At 38.8% G+C, this 22873-nt stretch overlaps 1 protein-coding gene across 2 annotated transcripts in view; it reads right to left on the reverse strand.

Annotated features, from left to right (window-relative positions):
- cog6 (component of oligomeric golgi complex 6) overlaps positions 1-22873 on the reverse strand; it is a 55247-nt gene that overhangs the window by 22410 nt on the left and 9964 nt on the right. For both annotated transcript variants that reach the window (XM_077207702.1, XM_077207703.1), the window contains exons 5-9: positions 11405-11516; positions 9748-9830; positions 9562-9632; positions 9151-9244; positions 295-423 (exon numbers count right to left, since the gene is read on the reverse strand). In XM_077207702.1, the coding sequence (XP_077063817.1) occupies positions 295-423; positions 9151-9244; positions 9562-9632; positions 9748-9830; positions 11405-11516 (489 nt within the window). The remainder of the gene's footprint in view (positions 1-294; positions 424-9150; positions 9245-9561; positions 9633-9747; positions 9831-11404; positions 11517-22873) is intronic.

Consider the following 22873-nt stretch of genomic DNA (forward strand, 5'->3'; position numbering starts at 1 on the left):
AGCACTTCCCTGAAAGAATCAGGATGGGGTTAATGTGCTTAGACGCTGAATTGGATTTGCAGCTTCAGGATACGCAGCACATAAAGGAGCATGGCAGCTCTACATGTGAGGACGTTAATCAGTGATGAAGAGGCTTTTAGTGGCTAACAATGGTGTGACCCTCGAAATGACCCCCAATTATAGCCGGTTTGAAGTAATTATTTTTAGAGCGCAGACAAGAAAATGTCATCCATTGTGTTTCTGCAAGCTTTCAAATGGTATGATCGCAATGAGTGCACTTGTCGCAGGCTCTACCTCATCGGATCGTGAGAGTGCATCTCTATGGGTCTCGGGGTCCCGCCCGGGCCTCCGCGTGTCAGGGCGTCAATAAAGCCTCGGACCACGGCAGAACGCCGCGCCGTTCCGAACTCATCCAGTGTGTACCTGGGAGAAGTAGAACAGAGTGAGAATTAGAATTTTTTAACCACAATATTGCTAATAATTCAATTTTCTTTTAATGTAGAGTCAATACTTTAGCAGTGGCTGATTCTTTTTAGCGGCCTGTTAAAACCACAACACTCAGGAGAGTCGGTTGTGAAGGGTCTGGAAATGTGCTCATTCTTCATTTGCCATCAAACAACATTTTTATTATGATTTTTTTCCCCATGGCTTCTTAGTAATTAGACACATGGTCACGCTTTGTTGCTGAGAACTTCCATAAATGATGACCCTCTAGCGAGGAACCATTATGATTCATTATAAAAATGAAGAGACATCTTATCTTATGTGAAATCTTTCAATTTCAAATAAGATTCAAATAGAATTGAGTGTTTTGCGTAAAAAAATTGTTACACATGAGATTTAAAGAGATATTAAGAACATTTAGACAGGTGACAGTGGCAAGGAGAAGTGCTGTAAAGAGATTATTTTGGAAAAATTAACACCAGTAAAAAATAAATAAAATATTCTACAATTCTATACAAGATTTTTTTTTACAACGTTATATGCACAGTTATTTTGACTTCATACTGTTGATAACTAGGGATGTCATTAGAATAAAATCATGAACGCTCTACCAATTTCAGTCATTAAAAAGTAAAATGAATAGGTAAATGTAAAACTCGCCTTTCTTGAAATATTTTTTAAAACTTTCTCTAAAATCTTCAGAAGAACCCCCAGCATAGTGGACTCCATCGATCCATTATAAAAATCCCCTTGCCTTTTTAAGATTATATTAGTTTACATGACTATTCTAGGTCTAGAAACCACACTTTTTAAATTTAAATGAATCTATTCAGGTTTTCCTGGTTTCCTTATTTTAATGCTTGTTTTGTCTCTTGAGGTACATATTAAAAATGTGTTGTTTGTACATCTGTAGTATAAACAAGATTAAATGCCCGGGCCACAAAACAAAACAGACACTGCGAGACCTTCAGAAAAGCCACCGAAATCAGCAAAAGAAAAATACTTTAGGTAAGAAAGTCCCAGGGTCACACACCCAGACAAAAACAATGGAGGGCCCCGTTCGCAGTAAGGAAACGTGGCCATGTTTTGATCTACGGGCTGAGAACAGCCCTGCGCAGACTAAACAGTAGCGACCGCAACGGCCAGAGAAAAAGGGAGGAGAGGAGGGATGGAGAAGTTTGGCACGGATTCCAGGATCTCTGGGGGTCCGTCCTCTCGCTCTTTCTGCTTCGGCCTTGGACTCCCATAGATAAAACCACTGCGGGTCGAGGGGGAGGGAGGGGGGATTCGGGATAAAAAAGAAGGGGACAGACAAAAAGAGAGAGACCAAAAAATAACATAAGAAAGTGAGAGAAAAAAAACACGTAATGACCAGGAAACGGTCAAGCCCGTCCACATGTTTAAACGCACCTTGGGAAACTGTATGGTCTATAAAAAAGATAATAAGTTCTAGGAAAGATAGAAATGCAAACAATGCGAGAGTATCTGAACATTTTGGCACTTTTGAGGGATGTCAGGGATGTTTTCACAGATTAGCAGCACCGAAAGTAGCAATGAAGAAATTAAACAAGATAAAACATTACAACTGAGCAGCTTTGCAGACATGTCACACTACAGTATTTACACTATCTAAAGAAAGGTTTCCCATGAAAATAAACAATTAATCGAAATATTTTCATTCTTTTAGTGTGGCATTAAAAAGTAATAGAAAAGGTTGTGCATAAACAGATGTATGAATATATATATGATTTTCAATCAGGTTTTATTCAACAGAAACGTATACTTCATAAGGAAACAGATTGACGGAAGTCATTTGTGTGGTATGGTTCTTTCGAACCTACAAAAAGCTTTTGAGACAGTGAACCACTCAATTCTGTTAGATAAGTGTTTTAGTAAAGTCCCCCTGTAGTCAATAATTTGATCCCTTAAAACTCATCTTTGATCACCAAAATTACATATTTAAAGTTTTTTTTTCTTGTGAAAAAAACCCTTCATGCCTTAAAATAGCTTAAATGCAACTCTACACCCTTCATGTACTGTACCCAGAACCATGAATATGGTAATTAGCTCCGCCTCCACTCACTCATGTCAGCTCAGAGATTCGCTCGGTAAACGCTGCACAATGATATCGCTCTTTACAATGTCGGACACATAACGTAATTAATATGATTAGCCTCTTGCTTGACCCTGTTATCAAACAGCTAATAGTGAGTTGCTAATGTTACACAAACCATGTTCCAAATTTTGAGGAGAAAATACTCAGCAATGGTGTTGACTTATGAATTTGCACATGGTTTGTCTTAAAGCACAATTAAAACACCACATAGACGTATAAACAACATTAAAATCTTGATTTTCACCACAGGGGGACTTTAAGAGTTTCTCAAGTACAGGTTGGCTTCTTATCTAACAGGGAGAGTTCAGAGGGTAGAAGTTGGCAGGATCCTTTCTGAGGGGAAGCTTGCAAATAATGAGTCCCTCAGGGTCGTGTACTTGGCCCTCTTTTGTTTTTTATATATAAATCATATGCAAGCTGTTTGTGATTGTAATTTATTTGCATATGCTGATGATTCTGCTCTTTTGGTTTCAGATAAGGGGACTAGAAGAACACAGAAGAAGGTGAGGAGATTGGCTGTCTGAAAACAAACTTCTATTACTATACATCTAATTCTGAGGAAAAAACAATACTCTTTTTTTTAAAGACAAATAGCATGAAGTTGCTGAGTTGGTAGTCAAGTCGGCGACTGTGTAATATCAAATAGAACTTCAGTTAATGATCTAGGTTGTGTTTTTGACAATAATGTAAGTGGTGCACGCATGGCCTTGAAAGATTTAGGCAAGGTAAATCCCAAGATTAAATTTCTAGCAAGCTATGCTAGTTTTTTGGATAAAGAACATTTAAAATTGCTTGATTCAGGCTTAGTGCAGTGCCATTTTTAGTATGCCAGTAATTTATCTAGTATGAGGATGGGGAAGTTGCAAAAATCTCTAAATAAATTGATTAGATTAAGGGGAGGAATGAACTGTTTTACTAATGTGGATGATAACCCTTTTCAAAAGCTAGTCTGGTTTCCTAATTGAAAGAAGAGTAGCTTACCTGAAGCTAAAAATAGTACATATAATTATTACCAATAGAGCCCTGGTTTATTTTTAATGCACTTTCCTCAAGGGTCAATGTAAAACATTGTTACAATAGTAGACAAAGTCTTATGCATCTTAATATGTGTCGTTGCAAGACCATGTATGGGCAGAGGTCGTTCGAATACACAGTATAGGAGCGGAATAAGTTACCTATGGATATTAAGTGTTAGTCAACCATCGTTGCAAACCAGTAAGACTTTTGTTCATCTTCGAAACGGAGAGATGTCTGGCCCTCCATTGACAGTCCATGCAACTACCACTTGTCTTTGTCTCTTCATAAAGAAATCATAAAACTAAACCAAATGATTTGAGCGGTTTAGTCCAAATTTTCTGTAGGGATTCGATCGCTTTTCTTTGATGAACAGATTGAACTTAGGCTTTTATTCACATATAAACATTGATCAGCGAACATAAATAGAAGCCAACTGTACTTGCTTGACACGTAAGAACAAATGTTGTTGGTTCTTTCAGAAGCTCAAACGTGCTGCGTAAAACAAGAATGAATCTCATTGGTTCTTGCAGAAGCTCAAACGTGCTTCGTAACTAGGGGTGTGAACCTACACTGGTCTCACGGTTCGGTTCATTACGATTATCATGTCATCGATTCAGTTCAATTCGATATCTCGATGCATTGCGATGCCCTGCATCCTTAATTTTCAATTTTACTTAAAAAGTGATGTGTGTGTGCGTGTGTGTGCGTGCGTGCGCACGCGCGCGTTCGCCTGTTTCGCGCGAAGTCGCAGTGACTGAAACAGTGACATTCCAGTTTAAGTTTCAAGGGAGTAAAGCCTGTTTATGCCATCAAGAAAATAAAATTCGGTCAAATCAATTTTGTTTTAAAGAAATGTTCATTTGAAAGCAGTGTTTAATATATCAGTGTATAATGTTAGCCTAGAGCGCGCATCAACCGTCGCCGAGTCCGCTGTTGAAGGTGACGATCATCCATTTATAATCACTCGTAACAACACAGAATAATTGTAATTTGACCATCGGGTGTGGATACTTAAATCAGAGAAAATGATTGGGGCGGGTGGATGATTTGTTTTTGGATGTGGATTCGGGTGACGTTGGAGCGCATCCGCTACTCTAAAGCAGTCAGACACTGTCAGGCGTCCACAGCTCGGGGTGAAAACGGCTGACGTGGTTTATCAAGTTAGTGGTATCACCTCCTGCATATTCTATTTGTGCGTGACATGAGCGCACACAGTGCGTGTCCTCTCCAGGTCGTGCTTACCAGGTTGTTCATAAAATCCGAAATGTGCCCAGATGTAGGCTTTTAAAGTAGTTTGAGCATTTTTAATTACTCGCACTTGCGTCTCGCCTCCCTCTGCCATTGTATGCTACTGCGACAAAGCACATATAATCGGTTACGGTCTATTACTGAACCGATACCGAATCGTCCTCGTCTGCATCGCGATGCATTGTAGAAACGATTAATTTCGACACTGCTATTTGTAACACACGAGAATGAACCTCATTGGTTCTTGCTGAAGCTCAAACGTTAACACACGAGAATGAACCTCAGTTGTTCTTGCTGAAGCTCAAACGTTAACACACGAGAATGAACCTCAGTTGTTCTTGCTGAAGCTCAAACGTTAACACACGAGAATGAACCTCAGTTGTTCTTGCTGAAGCTCAAACGTGCTGTGTAACACTCGAGAATGAACCTCATCTTGGCAGTAGCAATATGAGCCATTTTCATTACCATTAACTGGCATTGGATAACTGTGGACATGTGAATATGTTTTTAAATCTCAGCGGTTCTTCAAGTAAATATTTAAGTCGAAAGGGTTCGGCTGACAAGTTTGGAAACCTGAGCTCAAAAATAGTCAAAATGACAGTACATTGTTTTTGCTGGTTGTCATGGTGTTCTGCGTTGTTGATAGGGTGTTCTGGGTGGTTGCTTACTGGCCCAAGTCAAAAAAGCCCACCCATAAGTCATTCTCTGATCTCTAGATATGGTTCTGGTTGATTGTGCATCTAATTACCTCTTCTATAGGAAATATGAGGTTTCATTCATTGTCGTAGCACAATCGGTGTGGGACGCGCTGATGTTTAGCACTTACGGTAAGGAGTTTTCTCAAATGACTAGCCCTAGTATGAGTAATCGTAAGAGTATGAATAATATCTACAACCTGTGTGGGCTTTACCAAAAATATGTTATGAAATTCAAACTGAAATCAAAACATTCTGAGGAGAGTTTATTTACACTGTAGAAATATGTCATTTTTCTGGCTGCGTTCATTCATGCAAACCAAGTTGTTGTATTGTATTGATATGGCTCACGAACTCAAACACAATAATCAATCTCGACGGTTGTTTTCTTTTACGGAAGTCTGAACATTGATAATGTACTGACAGTTGGAGGAAGGTACAGAAAACACAGGAAACTGCTTCCATAAGGATGTGAGAGACTGACACCTTGTGGTATATGATGGAATTGCAGTCTGGTTTTCAATGTTGCTCACAGGCAGGGATGGGCAGTATTGAAGATACATGCATTTAAAATACGTGCCTTTGGAAAAAAATCGAATGTAATTTGTATTTATATACATTTAAGATGAGTATTTTTATATTTTCAAAATACATAAAATACTTTTTGCCAGTCAACCTCTTTATCAGGGCACTGGTTTCACGCATCAACTAGTTCACACACGCCCCCTCCCCCCAAACCCCATAATTTATGCATGTGAGCTGCAGTACAACTCAGCATTGGATCAGCAATAAGGTGATGATGCCATGATCAATTCTACTTGCTGATTAAAGTTAAAACAGTGCATTATTCAGATGTGCCTTCAGTTACCATGAAAGAATAAAAGAGCACAGACAAGTGGGACAATAGCATTAGCCAATCATTCTTGATCAGTTGTTCTCGACTAGCTTGTCAAATGTGTTTAAAGCATTACTGCATGTTAGGGCTGGGTGATATGACACTACATATCATAGCGATGATATAAAGTGTGAATCGGTGGAACATTTTCTAAATCGTTTACATAGATGGGCCTATTTGTGGTGTAAGCAAATTTATCCGTGCAGCTTTTAGTGGGCAATTTAGTTGGAGTGGACAAGAAGCACTGATGAATGATACACCACAAAAATCTTCAGCATTTAGTTTAATAGTTCATAACTTTTTTTATTTTTAATTTGGGTAAATAGTGTCAAATTAATCTAAATGAATTCTAATTTTAAATTTTAGATAAACTTTCTAACTTTAATAAACTTATAGAAACAAATAAACTTTGCATAAAAATATATATATAAAATTACTATACTTAAAACTAGAGGTGCAACAATATGAAGGTAAATTAGTAGCTAAACTCGAGAGCACGTAGATGTGAATTTGAGAACTTGTGTGTAAAAATGTGAACTTGAACGCTGAGATTTGCACTCGCAGACAATAGTCACAAACCTGTATTCTGACAAGCAGCAGACAAGCAGTCAAAGAAGTCCTATTTCATTTCAATAACAGAACTCCTATTTCATTGGCTAGGCGCCAACCAATAAAACGGCTCCTCTGAACACCCCCGCTCCCGCCCCCATTCCTCTCTCGCTGCCACTGAGTTGCAAGTGCACAAGTCAGTTTAGCATCTAATATATCGCGAAAAGAGTAGCAAAAGTCAAGGCGCGAAATTTGAAATTGCAGTGACAGATTTGAGAAGTTGCAAGTTCCTTCTTGAGGCTGTACTGAGAGTGTGAATGTTAGAATTAGTGCAAATATATGTTACAAGTTTGTGTCTGTCATTGTATCCTTGTGAATGGCATTTTACACATTTGTGACTGCTTGTCTGCAGCTTCAAATTCAGAATACAAAAGTGCAAATCTCAGCGTTCAAGTTCACATTATTATTTTACAGGTTTTCACATCGGGAGCTGTAAATGTTCGAGTGTAAATGTTCGCGTAAAAGTACGAATATTTATTGTACAAGTTCTCAAATTCACATCTAAGTGCTCTCGAGTTTAGCTACTAATTTACCTTCATACAACAATATCATGTTACAATTTATCACAATACAAAAATGCAACAATATGTATCGTGGATAGTGACAGTGTACTGTATAGTGGATCCTAATGCGAGACAAAAATTCACATTTTAGTGTCAGTAAACTACTATATATAATGTTGAAAATAATGCAATGGGGGATATTTGTGGATCCTGATAATGCCAAATGTCTTACATTACCAGTAAAAAGTGGCCTAGATTAAATATATCTAGTCAGTGACAGAGTGCAAGCATATTCATCTAAAATAATTCTGTATTTTCAGATTCAGAATCATGAATATTTTTTATTATGGTGTCACCCACAATGTAATATCATTTTAATCAACAGTACATTTTTTGTTTACCTTTTATCATGTCTTTGAGTATCGCAATAATATGGTATCATGAGTTCAGTATAGTAATATGTATCGAATCGTGACATGAGGGTATCGTTACACCCCTATTTAAAAAGCATTGGACTACCTGCAATATGTTTTTTTTTTTTAACTCAAAAGAGTTTGAAATTCAGTTTTTGCTGTGGTATCAAAACTGATTTTGAGAATTGTGAAACCATGATGTATATTGTTACTGTGAAGTACAATTAAGATTTTGGGTCATATCGCCCATTCATTTCTTTGCTTGATACCAGAAAAGGTTCCCACAGTTCTACAAACAGTATGGATTTTTTTAATAGAGTTCATCACAAGTAATAATCTATATTGTAACCTGGTCAGAAATAAGTATATAAATGGCTGCTATTTTTTCATAAGTTTATTTGTAATTGCCAGAAAGAAAGAAAGAAAGAAAGAAAGAAAGAAAGAAAGAAAGAAAGAAAGAAAGAAAGAAAGAAAGAAAGAAAGAAAGAAAGAAAGAAAGAAAGAAAGAAAGAAAGAAAGAAAGAAAGAAAGAAAGAAAGAAAGAAAGAAAGAAAGAAAGAAAGAAAGAAAGAAAGAAAGAAAGAAAGAAAGAAAGAAAGAAAGAAAGAAAGGGCAGAGATGAGGCTAGGAATTAAAACTCAAGGCCAGTAGACAAACAACAAACATAACAGATATGCAAGTTTTGAATAATAGTTTCAATATTGATAATAATAAGAAATGATTCTTGAGCAGCACATCTGCATAATAGAACGAAGGATCATGTGACACTGAAGACTGGAGTAATGATCACAGGAATACATTACATTTAACAATATAGTCAAATAGAAAACAGCGATTTTGATGTGCAAAAAATGTGACTTGGAACTTTTTAAAAAATATTTTAAAAAGTTATGAGACTCGTATGTCATTTTTTTATTTTATTTTTACTGGCTTGACAGAGCAATATCAGAGAGTTGACCTCTCTACACTTCTACTCATATATCTGAACAAAACTCAAACAACTTAAACAGACAACCTCTTTTATCCAATTTCACATACTATATTGCTTCAGAACTATATTTGTAAAGCCGTGATTCTCCCTCGGAGCTGGCTGGCTCGAACCCATGCCTTTGAACACTTTATTGAAGAATGTTTCAAAAAGTAAAAATGAGCATTGTTGTGCTCTAAGACACTAGATGACTGTGCTGAAGTGCATGTGTGAAGAACTCACTTATAAAGAACAGGCCGATCCTGGAGAGACTCCACAGCCTGACTCAACACGGGAGAAATATCACATGATTCCTGAGTCAACCCTCTGCACTCATCTACAGACAGACACACAAACATCTATGAGGCATCCTATAACACTAAGCCACATAAATGACTTTCATAATTTAGTACTATATTATAGTTGCGTAATATAAATAAATACATCATGAATGTAAAACAGGAGTGGCATAAGTCGTTCTATATGCAATGAGTCAATGTTCTCTTCCAAATTCTCAGGCGGTAGCAGCTGTGCTCATATTCCAGAAACTTCTCTCTGGCCTCTGCTGTGTGTGTGTGTGTGTGTGTGTGTGTGTGTGTGTGTGTGTGTGTGTGTGTGTGTGTGTGTGTGTGTGTGTGTGTGTGTCTCACTCACTCTGAGCCCAGCGATAGAGCTGCTCATATGCCGTCTCCTGTAACACCGCCATCTGCTCCATGATCTCCAGCCTGCAGTTAAAGCACAGATATCACTGAACATCCACATGGAAAAAAAAAGTTTTTCAAAAAAACTTGCAAAATGACTGGCTTTTTTCCAAGTCTGTTTTATTCTAGTGTCTCTCACCCTGCTGTTTGCTGGTTGGTCCTCAATAGGACCTTCACGTCTTCATGGATGTTCTTCACATGGTTCAGAGCTCTGAAGAAGTCCTGCACATTAAAGACAGAGTTCACTAAACTATCACCGCTGATTCGGTCTACATTTATTTTCTAATTAGTCTGCAAGACATGGTTTCATGTAAGAGTTTCATCTGAGAAGATCGTGTAACATTTTAGCTGAGACAAATTGGAAGATTGAGTTGAGAAATGTTTGTAGACTTTTCCCGCCAGCTCACTTCTAGGAAATTTAATCTGTCTGTTCTGCATGTTTTTTTAAATGGGATGTTTTAAATGACATTTACAGTCAGTGAAAAGTAATGCATTAAAAAGTACTTTAAAATGTAATGAATTACAATATATTGCATTACTCCCTAAAAAAAGTGTTACTTAGTAACTTTTTATGGAAAGTAATATTACACGTTACTTTTTCCAATACATTTTCTCATTTTAAAAGTGAGTTTCTCAAAGTGAGTTTTTGCAAATTAAATAAAATAATAAAATAAACAACAAAAGGCCCTTACACACTAAAAGTGAACTGAATAAGCCTCAGGCTGAAGGAAATGCACATTCACATCTGTACAGTAGAGGGCGCCGCTCAAGCAAGCCTTTCAGCTGCTGCTGTTCTGGATTACAGAAGAATAAGGCCTAGTCCACATGGACACAGCGTTTTAAGCGTTTTCCTCCTGCGTTTTAAGAAAAATCTCCATCTACATGAAAACGCAAAAACATGCTATCGAGCGCTGTCAAGGGCATGCCACACCAGTAGGCGGCGATATAACCCTAACCGCGAAGCCACGTTGGCCAATCAGAAGCCGTCAGCGGCGCACAATCTGACGTCAAACACAGCGGATAACGGCGCACACTCTGACGTCGCAAGGCAAAAACCCCAGTCTTACTGTCTATACAACAACACAGCAACCGGTGTTTCTGAAAAACCTCACCCTGGCAGGGTTTTTCAAAAATTTTCGGTTTCGGTGACCTGATACTGCGTTTACGTGTGGACGAACGGTGGAACCACGTAAAAAATTCACGGTTATAAAAATATTGAATTGGATTGTCAAAGGTCAGCAGCAAAGACATAGGTTAACAAAGTGAGATTAAATAAAGTATATCTGTGTTATTTAACATTTAATTATTGCAGGTTTGAGTGATATTCTGAGTTTGCATGTTTTTTATTTATTTTATTCATTTTGAGGAATACTGAAAGTATTTCTGTGCAAGTGAGAAGAGTAAATGCATGTTCACATTTAGTCTAGAATATATATAGTCATTATAGTCTACAATAATCATCATGTTCACACACAGCGCACATAACGCCTCTGCACTCACTCAAGATTTCACTCAATGACTGGAGAGCTGTCACTCAATACATGAGAAAACAAAGTATTGCATTACTTATTTGAAAAAGTAACTCAGATATTTTGTGCGCGTTTCTTTACTAGTTACTATATAAAAAGTAATCCGATTACATAACTCACATTACTTGTAATGCGGTACCGCCAAAATTATTATTCAAGATGAAAATAATGCTGCCAATCTGCCATCTTGCGGTTCAAATGCATTCAGGTGCTTTGATACTCAAAAGAAATTTGACAAGCAGTTTCAAGTAGATAACATGTGGTCACCTCTGTGATGGGTCCATCTCGTGCGGAGCGTAACGTTGCCATCTCAGCGGTGGACAGCTGGAACTTTAACAGGAATGCCTGGGCCACCTGAGCTCGAACCTCCAACCGGTGACTGAACACAGAAGGACATGCAAAAACTTTGAATAACAATTCAACGATTTCAGCTGAGTCATACAAATATATATATATATATATATATATATATAGAGAGAGAGAGAGAGAGAGAGAGAGAGTGAGAGAGAGAGTGTGCGCGCGCGCACGTGTGAGAGAGAGAGTGTGAGAAAGTGTGTGAGAGCTAGAGAGAGAGAGAGAGAGAGAGAGAGAGAGAGTGTGCGCGCGCGCACGTGTGAGAGAGAGAGTGTGAGAAAGTGTGTGAGAGCTAGAGAGAGAGAGAGAGAGAGAGAGAGAGAGAGAGTGTGTGTGCGCGCACGTGTGAGAGAGAGAGAGTGTGAGAAAGTGTGTGAGAGCTAGAGAGAGGGAGAGAGAGAGAGAGAGAGAGAGTGTGTGTGCGCGCACGTGTGAGAGAGAGAGTGTGAGAAAGTGTCTGAGAGCGAGAGAGAGAGAGAGAGAGAGAGAGAGAGTGTGCGCGCGCGCACGTGTGAGAGAGAGAGAGAGCGAGAGACAGAGAGAGAGAGAGAGAGAGAGAGTGCGCACACGTGTGAGAGAGAGAGAGAGTGTGACAAAGTGTGTGTGTGAGAGAGAGAGAGAGAGAGAGAGAGAGAGAGAGAGAGAGAGAGTGTGAGAAAGTGTCTGAGAGCGAGAGAGAGAGAGAGAGAGAGAGATGCATGTGTGAGAGAGAGAGAGTGTGAGAAAGTTTGTGTGAGAGAGAGAGAGAGAGAGAGTGTGCGCACGTGTGAGAGAGAGAGTGTGACAAAGTGTGTGTGTGAGAGAGAGAGAGAGAGAGAGTGTGCGCGCGCACGTGTGAGAGAGAGAGAGAGAGTGTGAGAAAGTGTGTGTGAGAAAGAGAGAGAGAGAGAGAGAGAGAGAGAGTTTGTGTGCACGTGTGAGAGAGAGAGTGTGACAAAGTGTGTGTGTGAGAGAGAGAGAGAGAGAGAGAGAGTGCGCGCGCACGTGTGAGAGAGAGAGAGAGAGAGAGCGAGAGAGAGAGTGAGAAAGTGTGTGAGAGAGAGAGAGAGAGAGCGAGAGAGAGAGTGTGAGAAAGTGTGTGAGAGAGAGAGAGAGAGAGAGAGAGCGAGAGACAGAGAGAGAGAGAGAGAGAGAGAGAGAGAGAGTGCGCACACGTGTGAGAGAGAGAGAGAGTGTGACAAAGTGTGTGTGTGTGTGAGAGAGAGAGAGAGAGAGAGAGAGTGTGCGCGCGCGCACGTGTGAGAGAGAGAGAGAGAGCGAGAGACAGAGAGAGAGAGAGAGAGAGAGAGTGCGCACACGTGTGAGAGAGAGAGAGAGAGTGTGACAAAGTGTGTGTGTGTGTGTGTGTGAGAGAGAGAGAGAGAGAGAGAGAGAGAGAGAGAGAGTGTGAGAAAGTGTCTGAGAGCGAGAGAGAGAGAGAGAGAGAGAGATGCATGTGTGAGAGAGAGAGAGTGTGAGAAAGTTTGTGTGAGAGAGAGAGAGAGAGTGTGACAAAGTGTGTGTGTGAGAGAGAGAGAGAGAGAGTGTGCGCGCGCACGTGTGAGAGAGAGAGAGTGTGAGAAAGTGTGTGTGAGAAAGAGAGAGAGAGAGAGAGAGAGAGAGAGTTTGTGTGCACGTGTGAGAGAGAGAGTGTGACAAAGTGTGTGTGTGAGAGAGAGAGAGAGAGAGAGAGTGCGCGCGCACGTGTGAGAGAGAGAGAGAGAGAGAGAGCGAGAGAGAGAGAGTGTGAGAAAGTGTGTGAGAGAGAGAGAGAGAGAGCGAGAGAGAGTGTGAGAAAGTGTGTGAGAGAGAGAGAGAGAGAGAGAGCGAGAGACAGAGAGAGAGAGAGAGAGAGAGAGAGAGTGCGCACACGTGTGAGAGAGAGAGAGAGTGTGACAAAGTGTGTGTGTGTGTGAGAGAGAGAGAGAGAGAGAGAGAGAGAGAGAGAGAGAGAGAGTGCGCACACGTGTGAGAGAGAGAGTGTGACAAAGTGTGTGTGTGTGTGTGAGAGAGAGAGAGAGAGAGAGAGAGAGAGAGATAGAGAGAGAGAGAGAGAGAGAGAGAGAGAGAGAGAGAGAGAGAGAGAGAGAGAGAGAGTTCATTTGGACAAGACATATTTACATTTGTTTCACATTGATGTACTCACAGAAAATTCAATCCAAAGCAATGTCCCTGAGCCAAATATCCTCATGCTTGGGAAATTTTTTGCACACAAATCAAAATACCTAAAGGTGAAACCAATGTTCTGTGTATTTTTTTCATGGTGAATTTGTACAAAAGCCCTCAAAGTGATAAAAAAGAAAAACGCAATTAGTCTTTTGTCCAGTATAGAAGAATATGATTTAAAAGGAAATCTTATCCCCTATTTTTTTATTTTGTGTGTGTGTATTTGTTTATCTCATGCACCTGTTCTGTATGTATTTAATTAGTCTGTTAATGTAAAGAATTATTACCATTGCCTTATTGTTTGTACATGAATGATTGTTAAAATAAAAAGAGCCAACACTAGATGGCAGTCACACTCTTGTCAAAAACACAACCCACATTTATACTTTTGAAACAAACATAGCATTAGTCTTTCATCCATTTCTGTTTACGAAAAGAGCACTGTAGAGTAGCACTGGGACAAAGGGCTCGAGGCGACATTATTTGAACAAGAACATCTATAAAGTATGACATCAGAACAATAGCAGTCATGACAACCGTTGTCCTCAGAGAGCCACTCACTGCTGATTCAGCCCGCTTTCATTTCTTCACTTTCCTCTCACCAATAAAGAGAAAACCAGCACTCAGACCATGGATTTAGTTTGTACACTGACCATATTAACACGTGTCAAACTAAAATACTCAGGCTAAATACCGTATTTCACAACATTTTTTTGAAATGACATATCTTCAAAGTTGTGTCTGCCGAATGATCAACAGCCAAGTTAAAAATGTACAATCTACTGGACAGGCTGTACAACTATCCTTAACAGTTTCTCTACCCTGGCTAAGGTCTGTAGTTGGAGAAACTACAGTTTCAAAGGAGCTTTTAACCAACACTGTATGTGCACCAATATGCATATGCGTCAAACTGACAACAAAGACAGCGTCACACACTCTTCTCTTCAACAGACAGTCAGAAAATGCAAAGAGAGAATGAAAAAGAGAATCTGACGGCAATAAATTTGACGAACCTAGCCAATAGAAATCAAGTGTCATTTTTCCCTCCAACAACTATAGCTGAGGTGTTTCAGTGTAATGTATTTTACATTAACATGGCAGTAAACGAACCCTTATTTCATTAGGAAAAACTGTTCAGCCTGCAGGCAAGCTTCAATCATACTAGGGGTGGATGATATGGCAAAATTTCACCAAAACAAATTACCAGACAGGATCAAGATCCACGATCGCATCACGATTCTTTTTCATGTTGGTTTTTAAGACTGTTTTGCAAGTCACTAAGTGGTGCAGCAAAACTAATTTCCCTATTTAAAAAATAAATAAATATCCTTACAAAAGAAAAAGGAATGACAGACCGTTTATGCCAAAGTAGTGGTGGGCGATCCGACCATAATCTTTTCTTTTTATCTTTCTTATTAAAAATATGAACAAGGATTCAAATTACAAATAAAAGGACAAATACAATAAAATACAAATGAAATAAACAGTGCCTTACTTTGTTAAATGTTAAAATGAAACACTACGTAGACTGTATGAATTAAACACTCTAAAAAATGCTGGGTTTTTTCAACCCATGTTTTGGGTCGGATATGGACGGTTGGGTTTGTCCATTTCTGACCCAAACATGGGTTGAAACAAACCTTTTTTAAGAGTGAATATACACTGATTTCATTAATGCTACTTAAGCTATTTATTCAAGATCAGTGAGTGATTTTCTATTTGTATTTTGTTGTTGGATTAACATTTTTTTACAGACTGCAGTTGGTTTATTATTATTAGGCTGCTGTCACTTTAAAATCTAACGCACGGATCTGACATACACGTGTATCATAATATACTGACACGTGATGTGAATGTTGCACAGTATGTTATGAACTGCACTGTAGCATGATACTATGATTTCTCTTCAAAGGCAGATCATGGAGACATTTTAATCATTCACAATGTAAAATCGAGATGTCGCACACCAGATGTTCCCCCAGTTTAATACATAATGTTACTTTAACTCTCCCCATGGCTATGTGCTTGTAACAGTGTTTAACATGCCAAAGGAAGCATGTAAGCATTCAGGGGATGAGTCTAGTCGTGTGGACTTGCTTTGGGATCATATTCCATGTTTCCAGGTATCAAAGAAGTATTTGGCATTTGCTTTAGGCCAGGGGAAAGATATCCGACCTGGAAAATTTGAACAATGAGAACATGTCAAAGATGTATTAAATAGCGGTATTTCCCCGCCACCCAAGGTTTACCTCTTCAGTGTGTGTGTGTGTGTGTGTGTGTGTGTGTGTGTGTGTGAGGGACATCGTAAATGTCAGAGAAGATGTAAATTACAACTCAAAGACAGAGACAAGCTTGCTGGAAAGGAAACTGGAATTTCAGGCATCTGGGTTAATGGAACAGTTCACCGCTTTTTTTTATATTTCTATTAAGCTTTATTTTTATTTCAGTTGTTAAGCTCTAAGCTGTTCGTAATCAATACTAAAAGGAATTAAATATGTCGCACATTTTGCTTCCCAATAAATAAAAAGTTGTCAATTCCTAACTTTCACATCGCTTATTTTTTTTTATACTTAAAATACATTGTTGTTGTTAAGAATAGTATAATTTACATTGGCTATCGGTAACGGTGATCGTATCGGCCAATACTTATTTTATTGCACCCTAATTTTTGATGTATTTATAGCACTAAAATTGTATTACTGCATTAAAAAACTATGACTAGTGCATTCTTAAAACTTCTCTTTTTGTGTTTCTTGCCAGAAAAAAGGTCATATGGCGTGGAGTAAACAGTGACTATTTTAATTTCTGGGGGAACTAATCATTTAAGACTACAAAATCACACTAATTTCACTGGAGTGTAACAGTAAAAATTATACTAACAGATCCACAGATGGTAAGTTTTGTGCATTTATGCTCAGATGAGCATGGGTGACTTCACATCAGACAACAAACTGATGTAGTGTGTTTCGTCAATCATCCTCTGGATCTCCTCGTAAGCTATTAATGAGAACTTGCTGGTTCCACAAGATCACTCCAGAACTATAGGACGTCAGAGAAGAAGAAAGAAAGTGCACTGAAAAAAGTGTGAGACCATGACACATTTTCACTTCAAGTCAAGCAAAGTCTAAAAATATAAAAAGCACAAAGTCAAAGAGGAATACCTAAGCTTAGTCTGTAAAGCTCAGTGCTTGTAACCGCACAATTATTTCAAGACTTGCAGTCATGACTATTCTCTACAGCACCAACTACATCATATACACAGTTGTGTTAAAAATAATAGCAGCCCAACATCACTAACCAGATCAACCACTGTTTTTGGTCGAAATGATATTTCTACATGGCAAATAATTTACTAGTAGGTGTAGTAGAGCAATAGTAAAACAACAGACCCAACAAAGAACATCTAAAGTTATATGTGACAATTAGAAGACGCCTATGTGAAGCCAAGCTATCAGTAAGAAGCCACTGCAAAGTCCCATTGTTGAAAAAACGACGTGCTGAAGAGGGTACAATTTGCCAAAGAACACATTGACTGGCCTAAAAAGAAAGTGCGCAATATTTTGTAGACTGATGAAAGCAAGATAGTTCTTTTTGGGTCAAGGGACAGTTTGTCAGACGACCCTCAAACACTGAATTCAAGCTACAATAGACTGTGAAGCATGCTGGCAAAAGCATCATGATATGGGGATGTTTCTCATACTATGGTGTTGGGCCTATTTATTGCATACCATGGTTTGAGTACATCAAAATACTTAAAGAGGTCATTTTGACTTATGCCGAGGAGGAAATGCCCTTGAAATGGGTGTTTCAACAAGACAATGACCCCAAACACACAAGCGAGCATCATCTTGGTACCAGACCAACAAGATTAACATTATGGAGTTATGATCCCGATCCCTGGACCTGAATCCAATAGAAAACTTGTGTGGGGACATCAAAAATCACAAGAAAGTTAAATCTTCAAGTATTTTACAGTTTATACAGTAAATGTTTGACTTCGTTATATAATGTTCCTCTGACTAACACCTCCTCCAATCAAATATACTGATTATCAAGCGCAACATATTACAGAAATGAGTGGTGAAGACATTCAATGCCTCAACCCACAAAAACAGAAGTCCAGAACACAAAAGCAGCAGGCTTGCCTACTTATTGACTTTCTTTAACTTGCTATGTGCATGGGGGTGTATGAAAGACGGAGAACATTTGTGTGGGTGGGTAATAAGGTCCCAGCTTAATTAGCACAATAAGATAACGGACCCTTCTGGATATAAGGAGTTTCACTGCAAGTCTCCACCTACAGCAATATCACTACCAGAGAAAGAGCCATCAAACGTGAAACTACAATTTATCGAAGGACCCTTCAAAAACCAGAACAACAATAACATGGTTTAGACAAATCAAAAATGATCTCCCCTGAATGTTACGGTACGTCAGTTATCCTTTCCTGTCTATTGACAATCCATCAGAAAAGGTGCTGAGCACATCTCAAAATGACACTGGTTGGACAGTCATCAGTTCTCCGCAAAAAATAAATAAATAATTGCATTCCGAGGGTTAAAAATCATGTCACGAGGGATAAAAAATAGTTTTGGATGGGGGGGGGGGGTTCGCTTCAACCCACAGCTACAGTGAAAATTACCAATTCCTGTGGAAACCCGCAGACTTGGCAACACTGCTCACTGTGGTTCAACAGGATGCTTTTTCCTTCTACATCAAATAAGTTTGATGTCAGTGGAAAAGTGAATAGTTAATAGCACAAGATAGACATTGATCAACATTTTAAGCTATTAACTTTTAAAAGGGAGAAAATGTTGATCATCATGTGTTTTTGCTGACATGAGAAGCCACCAAATCATCATTAAATGTAACAAACATCAAAAATTAATACAACAAAAGAATAATAGCAATATCAAAAAATATTTCTGTTTTACTTTTGTAAAAATTGAGTTGGGTTGACACGACGTCTAAGTGTAAAACTAGGGTCCTGAAGCAAAACCAGTTGAGAATCACAGGTTTGCAGCATTATTTCACAGAAATGTCATAACATACTAAACTATCTGAGGCTGATCTTCTGTAATGAGATGCAAGAGGCATTACCTCACTTCAGACTTCAGACAGGTGACGGGCTACAGCCTTCAGAATCACACTCACTTCTTCCCTCTTAATGAAAAGGGCTCTCAACACCAACTAAAGCTTCACTGATACGAGGGAGATATAATGAGAGGGAGTTGAGTTGACATAATGAAGGTTGTGGAAAAACAATGCTGCCACGTCGTGGTCTGTTTGACTGTCCTTGGTCTTTTATTTTGGAGCTTTCAGTACTGTCGCAAAGTGGTATGTGCATTTATTCTCAGTTTCAAATGAAACCGTGCTCAGACTTTTCCACTGACATCAAAGTGCTTTCAACATCTTTGATACAGAAGGGGAAAAAAAATCATGTTACACCACAGAGAGTCTAGAGGTTTAAGAATTGAAAAATTGGGGGCTCGTCCGGAATCACGCTATAGTTTATATGCAGAAAGCGTTCCAGAGTAAAGAATAGAAGCGTCAGTAATTGATCAAGCCTCTCAAAAACTTGAGCCTCTACATCAATCAACCATTACAGTTAAATGAAACTATGAAAATTAATAAATGAATGCATTTTGTATAAATCAACTACTGTTGCAGGTATTTCTGCCACGAAATTTTCTCACTCAATATCAGTGACAGAAAGGTCATCCGGCAAGATGAACTCCAGATTGAGAAAGCTGAACACCAGCAGCTGTGTATTAATATTTGAGATCCTGCTTTCTGTCCTCTTTGGAAGCATGACAAGCCATGTCCTGACCAGTCCCTTGCACAGCTGTCCCTCTGGGGACAGAGACGATCAGGCAAGGTTAAAAAGCAGCTGGACAAGCAGGCACAATCCCATCTGGCTGATGAAAATGTCACTGAGACAGACAATGTCTCAACAGAACAGCAGGACAACACAATGTGGAAGGACACTATATTCATAGAATACCCAATGTGACTCCATATCGGACAATGCAGCAAAACATATATTAAATAGATGTCAAGTGGACATATTCTACAGTTCTGCATTTACAGCCGTCAGACCGGAAGTCATTCATTTCCAATGGAGAGTCGTACGGGAGCTGCGGGGAGTTCCCATCATATGCATATGCGGAAAATTCGGATCTTTGGATCCGTTGAAATATCTGAACTTCTCGGAATAGACCGTATGAGACCGGCTGAGCGGATGTGATGTATTCCAATGTAGTCCAATCAAATTAGTGTGCGCAAGTTGATAATTACTAACACTTTAAAAAAAACTTGCATGGTTATTCATAAGTAAAAAATTATGAATAATACAACTGCATTGAAATACTAGGCTAGATGCTAATTTAGGCAGGACAAAGATTTGCATTCATTCACAACATTTGGCAATCAAAACACACTGGGCAGACCGACAATCTCGCTACCTCTCTTCCAAGCTTAATTTTTCCTGCTGACGCTTCTGTATGATTCAAGAGTTAGATCATACAGAATAGGGTATTCAGAGCCTGCGAGAATCAACTTTTCTCCCATGTTTCCGTGTACGATCGCAATGAAAGTTCCGTGCGACTGACACTAGGGGGCAAAATGCGACAATCGTATGCGAATGTCGTGTGCAGTTTAGAGTTTCTCACACACTCAAAGAGAGAGCAAGAGAGCCTAACATACCACGCAGAATTGACATGCTACATGTAAACGATATTATTCGTTGTATTTTCCTGTAAAAATAATGAAGTTCATTTAGAATTATTCAGCCTTTGAGCAAGCAGAAACTAATGCGCAAACAAAAAGTCTCATTGGCAGTTCGAGCAAACACAGACAACCTGATTATTATTCATGAACCGATCAGCTCATCAATCCTTAGTGTGGTTTATATTGTTATTACTAGTAGAATCCGTAGTAGTATTATCTTATCAGTATTATCGTTCGTTTTTTACATTTCAAACTTGTGATTGATTTCAATTATTATTATGTGATGTTTTTCAGTACTATTTGAACATGTCTGCACTTTTACAGAAAGTATATCCGCAACTTGTCCATTTCTGCAATTTGAATTGTTACAGTTTTTTTTATTATTTTATGTAATTGGTATATTATAGGAGCCTTTTTGATGATGGGTACATGTTACTTTAGATCAATGTTTGTGTTTATGAGGCTCTCAAGAATGCATGCAGCCATCACTTGTAGCCAAAAACTGAAGGGTACTATATCGATATCGTCATTGATATCGTTATCGCAATATATACCAGAAAATATTGTGATATATTTTTAAGTCCATATCGCCCAATCCTACCAGAAAGTTATGTTTGGAGCAATTCCAGGCAAGTTGGATCTAAACTCTACAGGATGTTGGCAATAAGAGAAGGATCGGATACCCCTGATCTGGGAGGACCAAGTTGCTGAATATTACGCAGGCTTTGCTATGCAAAATTCAGTGATCATTAATAAGATCATGGTTATGGCATCATAAACAAGCCATGTTTGAAGAGTTCGAAATTGCATGGAACGAACACTAAGCATTTTTATTGGCCTGGACAAATATTTCCTGACAGCATTCTATTACAATACATTCCAGAAAAATAACCTCATTATAGTTTCATCAATGTCTCTTTCTCTCTCTCCGCTCCATCTCTTCTCTCTCACTTGTCTGTCTTTGTGTGACACTCTGTGGATTTAGACAAACTCTGCTGCAGGACGAGTACAGGGTTGATGGCAGTAGAGCGTGGAGATGCCAGCTGTCCATCACAGCTGTCAGCATCTCCTTTGGTGCCAGAATCAGGGGCCGTTCCACAAGGTCAGAGATACGGTGGACTCTCGCTTCAAAAACAACAGGATTATTTCCTCTTCCAATCTCAGACTCGTTTAATCACACAAACCTCTGAGCTTCCATCTCTCAGTCAGTTCATCTCTTAATCAAAAGATCTTGTTCTGTCTTCACAATGTTCCCAATCCTCATTGAAGTCTGCACCTCTTTTCCAAAGCCTAATGAGTTCTCAACCTACTGAGACATCATAAGCGCACGCCTGGCGTGAAGTTTGTTCCAAAAGTTATGTTGCCTTCGAAAACCAGTCAGCATCACATTTTTTTCCCTCACATAGAATTCAAGCCACAATGAATTGTGGTAAACTCAACAGGAAAAAAATGGAGAGATGAATAAACTTGGCAACTATAAACATACTTATATGTCATTCTGTGCAAAATTAATATTTTAAAAAGTTTGAGCCTGTAGGATTTTTTAAAGTAGTTACTAATTTTATATAGCAAGGACACAATAAATGTATTAAAAGGGACAGTAAAGACAAATGATTTCTATTATATACATTTTCAAAATAAATATATAGGGAAATTATTCTGTAAATGCTTTTCTTTTAAACTTTCTATTTATCAAAGAATCTTGAAAAAAAAAATCCTTAAGAAAAGTTGTAGACTGGAGTAATGATGCTGACAATTTTGCTTTGCCAACACAGGAATAAATTATATTTTAAAATATATTCAAATAGAAAACAGTTCTTTTAAATTTTAATATTTCACAATGATTTTACAGTATTTATTTTACAGTATTTTTTATCAAATAAATGCAATTGTCTTTCAATAACAAAAAATCTTAGATCACGTGTGTGTGTGTGTGTGTGTGTGTGTGTGTGTGTGTGTGTGTGTGTGTGTGTGTGTGTGTGTGTGTGTTAATGCCAGACTAAACTGGAATCAATTGTGAGTTGCTTGTAGAGTATTTTAAAATAGAATTAAAAGTAGTAATATGTAAAAATGAGCTTCGTACTAAATCCTCTAGAATCTGCAGCGCTATTAGCAAACAAACATATTACAAATCACTGCCTCATAGCAACTATCACAACTGAATATAGTTGACATTTCTAAACACTCCACTCCACTGTCAATCCCACAATCCCCTGCATAAGCCTTCCGCTCAGCTCCAATAGAGACTGAACAGAAAACACCCACTCAGCTCCGCACCAGTGGACACGTACATGCTTAGAAAGCAGCTGCCCATGGAAAGCAGACAGCAAAGTACCTCACTGCTATTGCTCTCTCCGCATGTCATTGGTCCACCACACGGCACACCGAAAACCCAGCAGAGTCAATGCCCCGTCAGCCCTCTCTTCGATCAATTCCACTCAAATGACTTTCACTGGCGGTCTCTCAATGGCCGTAAACAAGCACATTTCACCAGTCCGGGCCATAAAC

Source organism: Siphateles boraxobius, unplaced genomic scaffold (genome assembly GCF_051911475.1).
Source record: "Siphateles boraxobius isolate OS27281-9 unplaced genomic scaffold, OSU_SipBor_1 6, whole genome shotgun sequence".
In the NCBI taxonomy this organism is placed as follows: Eukaryota; Metazoa; Chordata; class Actinopteri; order Cypriniformes; family Leuciscidae; genus Siphateles; species Siphateles boraxobius.